This window comes from Callionymus lyra, chromosome 1 (assembly GCF_982586985.1).
Source record: "Callionymus lyra chromosome 1, fCalLyr1.hap1.1, whole genome shotgun sequence".
NCBI lineage: Eukaryota > Metazoa > Chordata > Actinopteri > Syngnathiformes > Callionymidae > Callionymus > Callionymus lyra.
In genome coordinates this window covers 9563195-9578612 of record NC_141818.1, presented here as the reverse complement: position 1 = coordinate 9578612, position 15418 = coordinate 9563195, and the positions used below count along the sequence as shown (strand labels likewise).

General features: G+C 36.4%; 1 protein-coding gene across 6 annotated transcripts in view; it reads right to left on the bottom strand.

The window, feature by feature from the left end:
• Positions 1-14105, bottom strand: part of trim36 (tripartite motif containing 36) — a 31566-nt gene extending 17461 nt beyond the window's left edge. The window contains exons 1-2 of one of the 6 annotated variants that reach the window (XM_087792523.1): positions 13943-14105; positions 4514-4760 (exon numbers count right to left, since the gene is read on the bottom strand). In XM_087792523.1, coding sequence (XP_087648649.1) covers positions 4514-4760; positions 13943-14005 — 310 coding nt within the window. In that variant the 5' untranslated portion in view covers positions 14006-14105. Of the gene's footprint in view, positions 1-4513; positions 4761-7558; positions 7728-13942 lie in introns of those variants that run through there. The other 5 variants (XM_087792562.1, XM_087792538.1, XM_087792530.1 and 2 more) reach the window with 5 other exon arrangements.
• Between the last annotated feature and the right edge of the window lie 1313 nt (positions 14106-15418).

The following is a 15418-nucleotide window of genomic DNA, read 5'->3' as shown; positions in this document are numbered from 1 at the left end:
GTAATTCAATTATCCTCAGTATAAATAATAAAAAATAATATATTTAAGAATACTCAATTAAAGAAAGCGAACACCCTGAAACAAAATACTTTAGAAATAAATTAACATGATTTAATGAAGTACAGATGAATCAGCTGAACGACAGTTAAATGAGTCGAAGTGAAGTTGATCTTGCAAATAGTCTTGGTTTGTGTCTGAAAATGCAGATCAATCTCAAAATGGGTTCAAACTTCAGGCGACAGTTGACTAGACAAACAACGCCAGAAGGAAGTGAATGTTAGATTAAGGAAGGAGCTGTAAAAGAATGGAAGTATATCAGTGACATCAGAGTATTGAACGGTTGAATATAATTTACATTTTAAACTTTTTTTTTTAACTGAAAATTCTTTTATTAATTAAAAATAATATTCACTTCCAGGTCCATAGTTTGGCAACTTGTGATCTTTCTGTGTGGAGTTTGTATGTTCTTCCCCAAAAACCCCATAAGGGAATAAGTGGCAGAAAATGAATAAATGAATTGAGTTATTTGTATATTGAAAAGTTAAATTTGTTTGTTTTGTTAAAATGAAATTAAAAACTTTAATCTTTTCAAAATAAATGGAGGGTTGTTTCAACGAGTTTGATATTCTGAACCCCACAACTCTATGAATTCTATATTGTTTTTAATAATAAATAAAGTTTTATATTATATTTCTAATAATATTGTGCTTAATTTAATATTTGTAATTGTTAGCCAAATTTAAATTCCATATAAAAATGCGGATATAAATCATGACGTAGAACAAATTCTATCATTTTGTCATTAGAACATTTAACTATTCCTGTTATTTTTAATTTGTTTATCAATTGGTTAAAAAAAAAAATATTAAAAATCTACCTTTCAATATAAAAATGATTTAAAATCCTAAAGAATAAAAAAACATTTAAAAAGAAAATCAAAGTTTCAACAAATTAAACTGTTCATTTCATTAATTGAATATACTGATGACACCGATATAGTCACTTTATAAAAAGGCCTTCAAGTTTCAAAGTGCAATAACATTTTTCGCTACATTCCTGTGAGCGACACACAAGCGAAACACCAAGTAGAGTTTTAGCAACATTTTAAAAGTCGGCCAATCTTTGATGCTCCATCTCGAGCGATCTTTTCAGATGGCAAAGGGGTGAACATGAGGCTTGTGAGGTGGCCAGACAACACATCTCCCCTCCTGGCCTCACAAGATTGGGAAAAGGGGACAAAAAAAAAAAAAGAGCCAGTTTGGCACCAATATAGCGTCAGGAGCTGCCAGGGAGGCGGAGGTTCTGTCCTAGTTTAAATTTGCACTTCTTGTTTGAATGTGGAGGAGCAGACACCACACAGCAGGTACTGAAGTGCAGCTCCAACCACAAATAATTAGGCCGGTATCCGTGGCAACAGGAGGCCGGGGTGTGCCGGCTCGGACGAAAAGACACCCTTTTGTCCAGGTGATCGTCAACACCGAAGAGTTTTTGGGGGTCCCTGGACCACAAGAATCCATTAGAATATTTTCACAATAAGATTGAAATGAAACCGGTTCAATCGGGATACGGCGTCCTTCATCTGTTCCCGCTCAGCGGGCTTGACCGTTTAATTATAAATATAGCAGAGTCCCTCCTGTTTTCCCTCCGCCGCCGCTAATCCCTCGTTCATTCCTTACAGGCGGGTCGCGTCGCCATGACGACCGGTGATCTGATCTGGCCACGCTGGTGTTCAGGACCGCGCCGTTGTTCTGGTCGCGGGGTAATGAGCTCATGGCGGTTCAGGATTTTCGGAATATTCATAACTCTAGGGGGGGGGGAGAATGCGGTTCTTCAAGAATTCCCCATTTCGTAATCGACGTGGCGAACACACAGAGGACATTATGGGATGATAATCCTGCTGGAGTGTACGGTTTCCGACCCACGACCACTTGACGCGTACAGTAGAAGAGTCGCGCGGAACTTAAGACGCGGCGAGGCGGAGAGACGGCGCCATTGTTGTCGCAAATAAAGAGCCTTCAGTGCGAGGCAGCATTTGTTTACACTCACGTCCGATTTCCATCTCACCTTTCAGAGCTGAAGAAACTCATTGAGGAGCGAGTGTGTGAGAGAGAGGAGGTTCTGTTCACCACACCTCCACTTGTTTGGCACTTTCCCTGAAAACACACTGAGCCTCTTTGTACGTTTCCGACTGCAGCGGAAATTTAAAAACGCTCCACCTTTTGTATTAAAAACATTTTTTATTTTTACAGCTATGAAGACTTGAAGAGAAATCCTGTTCAACTTTCACGACATGATCCGAGTGTCAATTGTTGCAGTGTATTATGGGATTGGTAGACCATTCCATCGTACACATTAAATAAGGCATAAAAAGATGTTTTTTTTACGTCTGAATTTGCTCTACTGTAATATAATATTGGATTACTTGGCTCCTGGAGAGGGTTTGAGTAATGTTTATTGACGTCTACATTTTTACATCAAAAGTAATAAGCAAAACTAGGGACAAAAGGAAAAAAAATTGGAAAATTATAAAACATTATATAATTATACCGCAGCTGTTGCAGTGCATCATGGGATTTGTCGATCATTCCATCACTTGCATTAAATAAATAGATGTCGTTTTTTATGTCTTATGTCTTACTGTTACAATTTAGTCTACTGTAATATGATATTGACTAATTTGAGACCTTGGCTCCTGCAGAGGGTTTGAGTAATGTTTATTGACATCTAAATTTTACATCATAAGTAACAAACGGAAAAATTTGGGAAACCATAAAACATTATATAATTATACTGCAGCTGTTGCAGTGCATCATGGGATTTGTAGACCATTCCATCACATACATTAAATAAGGCATAAAAATGAGTTGTTTTTTTATGTCTAAATTTGGTCTACTGTAATATGATATTGAATAATTTGAGTCCTTGGCTCCTGCAGAGGGTTTGAGTAATGTTTATTGACGTCTACATTTTACAGAGCAACAAGTAAAACTAGGGGAAAAAGTGAATAATTGGGATCTCTATAAAATTAAAAAATATATAATTATACCGCAGCTGTTGCAGTGCATTGTGGTATTTGTAGGCCACTCTTACTATCCCATAAATCTATTTGAAGTACTCTTATCAGTTTTCCATCCAAATTGTCTCTAAAGATCATTAAACTATATCGAATTATGGTGGACCCTGGCTCCTGTTTTGATTCAAGAAATGTTTTACTATAACATTCATTTGAAAGAATTAGGATCAAAATAATGCATAATAATGCCGTCAACTCAGGACCTCAAGCAGCGCCTTGTGCAGCATTCTTGGACATGTTGACCATCTTGATTGTTGAGTAGTATATAGACAAATATAGCAAATATAGACAAGAATAAATGTGTTTTTTATACGAATAAAACAATAAAGAATATATATATGCAACAGTACTGTAAAAGTATGCTTAGACCATTTATCCAAACTTTATATTTATTTACATTTTATTCATTATCGTTTTTGTTATTTTATTTTGGAATGTGTGTACTGTACGTTTTATCCATTTCTTGAAAACTGAAATGTCTCCACAGTTGAGAGAACAAAACAATATCTTCTCACATGTATTGCAGGTACAGAAGTTCTTGCTGGTCCCGATTGTGGGAGTCAATTAAAAAGCAATGGTTCAACGATTCAAAAGTACTTATTTCTACCATTTATCCTTCCAATATCTATAATGAATATACATTTATGAGGTCACAGCTACATGGAGATGAACAACACTGGACTTGCGTGACCTATAGCGGAGCATCGATGACTTATGGAAGTGACTCGAGACAATATAAAAGCAGCCTCTTGTTCCCGATGTGACGCTAACAATCCTCCTGCATCATAGAACTTTAACCATGTGCCGACCGGAAAAGCGTGATAAAAGAAAACGCCCCAGAGATGAGATTAGGAAATGTATCCCAACAGATTAGACGATACACCGAAGTTAATCTTCTAGAAACGACAGTTATCGTCCGAAACCTTTTTTTGTTTGAGAAGTTGAAGTTTGATGCCCTCGGGCGACTTCAGGCGCCGCCGACAATGAGAAGCTTGTTAACATGTCTTTTGAAAACAGCTTGTCGAGGTTTGTGTCTTTAATGAAGCGTGAAGAGACAGATTACAGGCTCCGGTGTTGACTGACACCATTATGGACGAGCGCTAAACTTATATTGTTTTGATCGACTATATGTAGGACAAAAGAAAGGGGGGCGGGGGGGGGGTCTGACCAACGACAACAACAATGTCTGGCCCATTTTCTTTTTGTTCCATAAAGATGTCCTTACTTTGTCTTTCAATTAGTAAGAGTTGATGAAATCCTCTTAAGTATTAAACCCCCCTGAGTGAAGACGAAATATTACTGAAGATTGTTTGTTGCCATGGAAACCAAGAAGTCCTTTTAATTCAGCTGATAATCAAAGTTACACTGAATATTTCCTACCAATCAAAACATAAAAACCAAACACTTCATTGTAAGTTTAAAAACAAATAGGTTTCTTACCACGAGACCCACCTGATCGTACGAGCCTGTCCAGCCTCTCCATGGAGGGAGAGGGTACCCTGGACCTGGGGCTGCCCGGCATGGAGCACTCGGAGCCGGCGTCGAAGGAGTCCTCGTGGTTGAGCATGAGCAGCTCCCTGACACACTTGTGGCAGACGCTGTGCTGACATGGCAGGATCAGAGGGTGCGTGAACAGCTCCTTGCATATGGGACAGATCAGCTCCCGCTCGATGTTCTTGATCGGAACCTGCAGGACGACCAGGACATTTGACATTAGAGGAGACACAAGTCATGTTTAGCTGCAACTTGACAGTTTGTTTTTTTTAATATTACTCTGATGTAAGATAACGCGAATAACCCATCAAATATACAAATTCACAGATGGCAAAAATCATTTAAATAAAGAAAACTTCCTGGATATATATAGATATAATCATACATACATGAATGTACATTTACCATCAGCCTGAAAATAATAATAAGGTATCTCTAAAAAAATGAATATTGGCTTGTTTGTTTCAAACTCAATTAAGACTATTCCCAAATATATCATTCAACCTTTATGTTTCGCAGCAATATATTAACAATAGACGGACACAAATATAATTATATTGTTTAATATGACATACAAGTAAAATGTTGCTTCATATTTACTTCAGCCGAGATCAAATATCATCAATATTCAAATTTGTGAACCACAGAAGTATGTTATTTAAGTTTTAGTAAACATAGGATCATCTGACCAGATTTATTTATGCACATATATATGTGTAAAGCATTTGAATCACACTTTTATTGACACAATCTAAAATAAAATAAAAACAGTTGCAAATTATATTTAAAAAGAAAAAAAAAAAAAAAAGAACCCTGAACTGTCATTTGTAGTTATTTTTGAAACTTTACAAACTGTATTAAAAAATGAAAAAAGCAAACGTATAAACTTTTTATATTTAAAGTTTTATTTTTAACATGCCGTTCTTTGATGGTCTGCATTCAAGAATCCAGGGTTTTACTTCAAAAGGTGAATATTTACTTTGCTTGTTTACAAAGTCCTGAAGAAATGACACTGAAATGGAAATATACTTTGTTTTCTACACTTTTTTCCATGTTTCTGTGTCATCTGAACATAATTTTCTTGTTAAATATACTTTTAAATAGAACTAAGTATATCACAGTAAGTAAGTCTAAATATTGCTTCATATGCACCCGACAATAAAATAGAATATACTAAATTGTGGACCACATGGCTACCTAGGTTTTTTTTTTCCAAATTTGATCCCACGACCAGATTTATTTACGTACATAGATAAGTACTAAGCATTTGAATCACACTTTAAGCTATATAATCTAAAATAACGATAAATAGCAGTTGCACATTTTATTTAAAAAGAAAAGAAAAATGTTTAAAAAAAAAACAAATGTAAAGATATTTATATTTTAACATGCTGTCCTTTGATGGTCTGCATTCAAAGATCCATAGTTTTACTTCAAAGGCGAATATTTACTTTGCTCTTTACAAAGTCCCGAAGAACTCACTGAACAAATGACACTGAAATTGAAATATACATCATCTTTTTGTATTATTTTCAGGTACAAAAGAGAAGTCCATGTTATTTATGAGAAAATATAAACTTTTATTTCTCACATGTTGGTTAAAACAAATGTGACGATGCAAAAAAATCGGGTCCTTACATTTTCCTGTTAATCAATATTAGTCCTTGAACCTCTTTGGTCTTTTTGTTATACATTAACAATAGAAGGATGTGAACATAATTCTATTGTTTAATGTAACTTTAGAGACAACTACATACATTAAATATTGCAAAATCAGATTTATTCACATAAATAAAAAGTATTAAAGCATTTGATTCACACTTTTATCTATATAGTCTAAACAATCATAACAAAATTTCTTCTTTTATTTTCCAACAAATGTAACCATTAAATATTTACATTTTAAGATTTTGATGGTCTGCATTCAAAGATCCAGAGTTTTACTTCAAAGGCGAATATTTACTTTGCTAGTTTACAAAGTCCTCAAGAACTGTAGAACAAATTATACTGAAATGGAAATATACTTTGTTTTCTACACTTTTCCTTTCCATGTTTCTGTGTCATGTGAACATAATTTTCTGGTTATATATACACTTTTAAATAGAACTAAATATATAAAATATTGCAGTACGTAAGTATGAATATTGCTTCATATTCACCCGAATAGAATATACTAAATTGTGGAACACAAAACTACGTACGTTTTTTTCATATTGATCATACGAACAGATTTATTCACATACATAAATAGTAAGTATTAAGCATTTGACTCACACTTGTCTATATAGTCTAAACAATTATAACAATATTTATTTTATTTTCCAACAAATGTAACCATTAAATGTTTATATTTTAAGATTTTGATGATCTGCATCAAGTTTTACTTCAAATTTGAATATTTACTTTGTACAAAGTCCTAAAGAACTCACTGAAATAGAAATATATTGTCTTTTCTACCGTTTTGTGTCATTTCCAAGTCCCACCAAAGACAAAATCATGTCATTTGTGAGGAAATAAGATGTATTTGTTGGTTTTCTACTGATCACAACTAAATAAAAAAGAAGTTCCAGCTTCTCCCACATGTTCATACAAAACGTAAGGATGCAACCAGCAGAACACAACGTGTGACAGTTGCTGTCTTCACCATGACTATGACATAAGAGAGGATTAAGCTCAACTAAATATAGACAAACACTAAAAAAAAATGGCTCAACAGATCACGTTTTTTACTACTGACACCCATTTAACTTCAGGTGCGAGAGGAAGCATCTCCGGCTGAGAACAACAATCGAGGAGGAAACAAAAGCTGCACGAGTGAAGGACAAAAAAAAAGTGACAAAGACCAGAAGTTTTGAAGGAAGTAGAAACAAACAAAGTGGTTTGATCCGCAGCGACAGGTTGTTTGGCCCTCAGAGCTCAGAGGTGTTTGAACGCAGCGCAGCGTCTTTTCTCGACAAAAAAGACGAACAAACTGTGACTTTCAACGCTTACCAAGCCGCTGCTACTGCGCCGCATCCCCGCAGACATGACGCCGAGACCCGGGCGAGACGTGGACGTGAGTTTTCGTGCGGAAAGAGCGGAGTTTTAATTCAAGAATGGAGTAAAAGCCAGAAGAACGAGGGACGAGGACGAGCAGCAGATGCCGACACGCCGGCGAGTGAATTTAAATAGAGTGACGCGGCAGGAGGATGAGCGCAGCTGGGGGGAGGGGCCGAGCAACGAGGGTGATGCGTTCAGGAACCTCCGGGACAAGTCGCCGCGGGGGCCGAATGAAAGAAAAGTTTTGGGGTTTTTTTTATAGGAAGGAAAGGGTTAAAGGTCAGGGGCCGGGAAATAAATTTACTTAGGCGGTAACTTGTACACTGCTGTGAAGAAGGGATGAATGAAGAGAGACTTAAATTAAAAAAGAAATGAATAAAATATAAATACAATTCCGGAAACTACATATTCTAAACAGTTCTGATATGACATTATAAAATATTATTTGGTCGTATTTTATTTTCTTATCTAGCTTTTAGATTAAACATAGACTTTAACAAATGATAAACAATTAAATAGTATTAAACTAGAAATGAAAAACAGAAAGTACAAAATAAAATGGTTATTTCTGTTCACATATTATTCTCTTAAAAAAATTACATTTTGCGTCTCACTAAAGGGTTTTTTACTTTACTTACTTAAACTAAGTGTATACAACAAACAAGTTTTTACATTTTAAATATAAATACGCACAAATAATCTAGGAGAATAGTGCTTAATATTAGCAAACACTTCTTCTGTCCATCATGCAAGATAAGTTTACTTCTAAAGGTAGATAAATAGAAATGAAGAGGAAAACATTTAAAATGCTGAAACTACGAATATTATACAGTTTGATATGGCGACAAGATTATATTATAAAATGAGCCAAAATTGTTATTTATTTATGTATTTAATTCATTTATAATGTTTATCTCAAACTTAAAAAACGTATATTCACGTTCAACTAGTAATAAATAATTATCTATCTATCTATCCATCTATCCATCTATCCATCTATCCATCTATCTATCCATCTATCCATCTATCCATCTATCCATCTATCCATCTATCCATCTATCTATCTATCTATCCACCTATCCATCCATCCATCCATCCATCCATCCATCCATCCATCCATCCATCCATCCATCTATCCAACTATCTATCTATCCATCCATCCATCCATCCATCCATCCATCCATCCATCCATCCATCCATCTATCTATCTATCTATCTATCTATCATCTATCCATCTATCCATCTATCTATCTATCTATCTATCTATCTATCTATCTATCTATCTATCTATCTATCTATCTATCTATCTATCTATCTATCTATCTATCCAGTTTGCATAAAGTTTGGCCAATATTTTAAATATTAATATAAATAATTCATATATTTCTGTCCATCAAGTAAGATAAGTTCATTGCTAAAGGTAAGATAAAGGTAAGTCTAACATTTTTGAAGTTCAGATTATCTTGAAAAGTGAAGAAGAAGTAGAAGAAGAAGAGAGGAGCTGCCTAATATAATCAGATTAGATTTGAGTTTTACGTTATTTTAAATGAATGATGGTGTGACGAGCCATTCAAAGCCTCCTTCATCCCTCAGCACGACTTCTGAAAAGTAGACGAATGGTTCTTCGATCGGCTGCTGTTACGACAGGAGATGAATCGTCCGGGTCGATCCATAACGTCTCTTTTGTGTGTGATTCACAAAATGGATGTTTCTCGATTCTCCATAAATTCACCTTCAAACAACCCACCGTCAAAACTGCCGAGTCACTGCGGGGCCCGGCGGGTCAGGCCGGGCCTTCGCTGAGTCATTCACTTCGACTGAACGGTTAATTCACACAGTCTCCCGAGTGCAGCTATTGATGGAGAGCACTCCTGCCAACACCAGAGACGAGCTGCACCCCCTAATTTATGCTTCAATTATCTGCTCACGGCTGTATATCAGCGGCTATAAAAGGCTTCGTCCACAACAAGGGTAGGAACGCTGTGTCACTCCAATAACACAAGGAAAAAGTTTTAAGTTTTGCACTTTCTTAGCGTTTACTTATTGTAAAAGTGGGTTATCATCAATGCAAATGACCTACGGAAACAATAAAGCATATATTCCTTTTAATATTATCCATTTTTATTGTGGCCAAGGTGTCATTTTCCGTCAAGGATATCTTTACCACCACATAAAAAAACATGATACAGTTCGTTTGAGATGCAAACTGTTCATTTATTTGTATCATTCAGATGGTTTCTGTCATGGAAATGTTCTTTATTTGCTATTAGATGTTGCAGTCTTGATATTTAATTGAAGATTCACAGTGTTACAGGGTAGTACGTTTCATTTTAGAATAACTACAAATACCAAATAGACCATTCAGTTATAATTATTATTAATAATTTAATGTTTGGGGCAGCAAATCGGGGTCCAAAAATGACCGTAGCCGACCGCGAATCAGTCGGAAAACTTGCAAGAACACAATTAGAATTACTGTATATAATAAGGAATACAATTGCCTATAAGTTTTCTATTGTAGACTTCCCCTGTTTTGGCGCCTGTTCGGGGCTTAAAATGGTCGTAAAGTGGCCGCAAAAGGTTACGTTTCCGAATGGCTATCGGCCACTAACAAACGACTTTAAACTTTGCACCGACAGAGTTTAGAGTTTTATCCCAGTATTGGAAAATCTCAGTCTGCTTTGGCCACAGGGACGTTTTCGAAAAAATCGCAACCTTATACCATAGTGACCTCAACTGACCTCAGATCCCTTTATTTCGAGTCCGCCCTACCTAATTTAAGGACGAGGATCACGGCTAACTCCGATCCAAGCCTCTATCTCGACCCTTCCTCGACCCTGCGATTTAAACCCAGTGAACCTTCACTCTTGCCCAACTTTTCGTTTACCCAGCAATTTTCTGGGTGATGGACCGACTGACACAATAATAAAGCCATTACCGTTTTCTTTTTGTTTTATAGTTTTCTTTGATGTGTTATGTGGTTGTAACAGGGTTGAGTATAGAAAGATTATTTATGGGGTGGTAAGCAGGGGACATGAACCTTTGAGTGGCAGCTAATTTGATGAGTTTAGAAAGCAGAATTTGGGTGGCAGTAAGGGTGGCATGCCACCCCCTGGTAGATCGCCCATGCCAAGGATAAGCTTTATGTACCTTAAATAGTTACCAAAAAATAGCAAATACGCATGTGACCTTGGCTCCTACGAAGGTTTGAGTGATCCCATCTGTTGGCTGTGATGTATTTGAGAGAGCCCGGCCAGGGTTTGCTATGTAACGTTACGGTTGAGCTTTTTAATTATACATTTTTTATTTTTAAGGGGAATTAAAATGTAAAGTTTATTTTTATTTTATTCTCCTTTTTAGAAAATTTGATTTTTACAGTTAGCAAGTTAACTCATCTTCACCATCCCATAATGGACATGATGCACAACATTTAAAAAATGTATATACATAATTTGTGTAAAGAAAATTCAATATATAAACTTGTTAAATGTAGCGTTTATGTTATTTTTCGATGTGTGACTTTCCAGACATGGTTAAAAAACTGGGTAAAACGGTGGAAGAATTCAATTTATAATGCAATAAAACATGTACCTCAATTACCATTTTGATTATTTTATCAACATTTTGACTCACATTATGACTCACTTATCAAATGGACTGAATAGAAAGAATAACCCAAACATAATCTATTAAAAATAAATCCTTCCCAAACAATTGAATATTGCACATACATTCAAATTAGCGGTTAAAATCAAACGAAATCTCCTCCACACAGGGACCCGAAACAAGTATGACCTCAATTCTATTTCTGGCATTTTTCAAATTGGCTGGACGTTCCCTTGTTAGCCAGGCCTGATTACACGTCGGAAATATGACTTCAGTCAGCGACATCACACGCTAACGTATCGCCGACACGTATGACTTGAGTGTCAGCTCCACATTGACGTGAACACCTCAGTAACCCACTGCCCTCTCTCGCTTCACAGCTGCTGCCGAGTGCTTCACATATTGACAAGAATGTGTGTGAGTTGGTTCCGCCTGCAGCTCCGACCCTTAATTACATTCTTTATTCTCACTTTTCTTTAGCAGAACAGAGGAGAAGCCTTGAAGCCACAAAACTGGAGCCTATTTATAGACTGTGTATGCTTTTTTTTTTTACTAAATAGAGCATGGACGCTACTATTAATTCCTCACGCTTCATTAGACAAAAGAAACGCACGGCGGAGGTTTTTGAGTCATTGTTGAATCATCAATAACGTAAAACAACATTAAATATATATTCTCTAGTATTTAAGATCTTCATGCGACAAGACTTAAATAAATACAAACGCATGTTTAAAAATGAGCTGCGTTTCTCTGTCTAGGTCTGACTATTGGTTTCCGGAGCCACTGCAGAGCTCATGCCTTCATTATTAATTCAGGTTGAGCAAAGATAGTGTTCCAGGAAATGTTGTTTTTTCAGGTGAAGAAGTGAACGGAAAAGTTTATGTAATAGATCATCCGCGTTTAGCGACGTAGACATGTGTTCTTGTTCTCAAAAGAATGTGTTTTCTATATTTTTTAAATATTACAATTTATGTCAACTATAGTCAAGAAGAGTAGTAGGACGTAGCGAGCTAACGCCACGCAGATGTTAATGTTGTTAGCTTACCTAGCTTTACGCGACTATAAGCGTAAAAACGAGTGAACGTATTTATTTTCTACTATTGTATATGCTTATATATTGGCATAATTATTAGTTTAAAATAATATATTTGTTCGCAAAATAACATAGCATACAAAAAGTCGATAGTAGCATCTTGCAGTTTGCTAACGTAGCTCAGTGCGGCTAAAATGACGTCCTTGAATGACTTCCATGACAAACACATTTAACATTGTGGGATGATATTTATTATTATTTTCTCATTATTCTTTAACTATTTCTTAGTTTTAAGCGCAACATCGACCAATACTTGTGTTTATTGTTAAGCTAAAATGGCTCAATTAGCACTTAGCCGCTAACTAATAAGAATTGCTCGTTGATTTCATACACTTGTCGACAAAACCATACAGAATGAAATCAATAAAATAACATTCAGAAGTAAAGTATGAACTAAGAGAAAAATAGTTAAACATACCGACCTGACGTAGGACTAGCTGTTACGCTAACTCGAGCTAAATCATCTTTATACTTTTTTAAATTGCAGGTTTGGTTAAATGTTTATCATAAACCATGTCAAAGATAACGTTTAAATGTCAGGTAAAGAAATAATATAGTTTACCTTCCTTCGTCTAATGTTGGAGGAAAATCTATACTCGATAAAATCTTTTTATAAAAACTTAAAAACACAAACTTAAGAATGTTTTTCTCCATTTTTCTCTTCTGTCTTTTAAAAAGTGGTGGTATTTGTCAGCATGAATACAGTGGAACTTTATTTCATTTTAAACCTGCGGCTCATTTCTATACATTACAGGGACTAAGTTGAAGTCTTTTGTTAGCCTGACTTAATTATAAATTTTAAACTTTTAAAATGTCACGCAAGCTTTTTTTAAATAAAAAAAAAACACACAACATGAAGCTAAATACTGTAATGTTTATCCTCGTCTCTGTGAATAATTGTAAGTTAAATAAATACACGCTTTATATTTGGATCTGGAAATGAGGTAACTAACGTGTCACTGGCCCCTCGCTCATTTACACCTCATAAAACGTGGCCCTTCTGGAAAAAAAATATCTGGACACCCGTGCTCTAGAGGATACACGAACATTCTATTTAATATAAATACTTGAAATAAATGACGACACATTTATCAATAGAAAAATATTTAAGCGTTATTTTTGTGTGCGTGTCGTCATTTATCAAAAGGATTGTTGCACAAACGTGTCATCGTGCACGAGCATCTCCGTCCATCTGTTGGCGCGCGTTTGACGGACACACCGTCGCTGACTCCCCGCATCTCACTCACCTCTCCCCGCATCTCACTCACCTCTCCCCGCATCTCACTCACCTCTCCCCGCATCTCACTCACCTCTCCCCGCATCTCACTCACCTCTCCCCGCATCTCACTCACCTCTCCCCGCATCCCTCACTCACCTCTCCCCGCATCCCTCACTCACCTCTCCCCGCATCTCACTCACCTCTCCCCGCATCTCACTCACCTCTCCCCGCATCTCACTCACCTCTCCCCGCATCCCTCACTCACCTCTCCCCGCATCCCTCACTCACCTCTCCCCGCATCTCACTCACCTCTCCCCGCATCTCACTCACCTCTCCCCGCATCTCACTCACCTCTCCCCGCATCTCACTCACCTCTCCCCGCATCCCTCACTCACCTCTCCCCGCATCCCTCACTCACCTCTCCCCGCTCGATCCGCTCCACGATGCTCGCGAACTCCGTCATATCCTCCGAGTCCGACATGGCGGTGCTGAGGATGACTGAACAAGGGATTGAAAAAAAAAGAAAGACGCAACAGAACAGGCTTCACAGATGCGATGAGATGAGAGACAGAAGCAGCATCATCCTCCTCTTCATCATCATCCTCCTCTTCATCATCCTCCTCCTCTTCATCCCTCCCTCCTTCTCTCTCTGGTCATGCGCCGGCTGCAAACAGCAGATTTTTACTTGGAGGGAAACTCCTCCCTTTTTCTCTCATCCGTCCATCTCTCCTTGCATCATCCCTCCCTTCTTCTTCTCCTCCTCTGCTGTCAAATCCATTTAAGAGATTCGATTTTGGGGGGTTTATATATACATATATATAAATATATATATATATATATATATATATGTGAGTGCTCTACTGCTGATGTTGGATTAACTTTTGATTATCTTTTACTACTAAAGCCACTTCATGACCAGATGTTCTCCATGCAGATGTTCAACCATGTGACCCAATAAAAGAATAAGACCAAATGTCGCCTCAAATACGTCCATCATGGATATGTGTCAGGGTTGTCTACTGGTGTGGTCTTCAAGCTCTTCAGATGGACCAACTGGACGACTGTGCCATTAACTCAATGGCCCCGATCAATAAGACGTATTGATCGGCTTGTTCAACTAAGTGGTATCGATTCAAGGGACTGTTATTCTGTTTAAGTCGCTTGTTTAAGATGTATTTGTTTAAGGGTTGGATTTAGTGTCGTAAGAAGTGGTAGATTGAGAAAATTATTTAAAAAATATATGTTAAATCCCATTTTTTATTGTTGGACATTTTTCCTCAGGGGCCACAATTTATACAGTTGCTGTCATGAGGGGCCAAAAGCAAAAAATAAAGGAGCGAAAAGTATAACATCAAGATAAATATGTTATTATTTTATTGTATTTTAAATGACTTAAATTATATATATTATATAAATATATATATATATATATATATATATATATTTATATAATATATATAATTTAAGTATATATATATATATATATATATATATATATATGATTTTCCAAATGGGTTTTATGTTCACGTCTTTTTTAAGGGCCAATAAATACTCACAAAAGTTCAGTAATCATAGTAAGAGATCATTTATGAAATAAATCCAAAATAAAAACGTTAGTATCGACTTGATCTTTGACCTCATGAGGGCCACATAAATAGGGTCAAAGGGCCACACTTTGCTCAGGTCTGATCTTTGACCTTATGAAGGGATTTGTGCAAAAATAGAATAATAAAGTTATACAAGATATTAAAGTTATAATAGAGGATTAGAAACTATAGAGAATCACTTTGAAATTGAGATTTAAACAACATCGTATGGAGAATTACTGGGGAGATGGCATGAAAATAAACAACATAAGCAGCAATGAATATTATATTTAACTTCACAGGTTGTG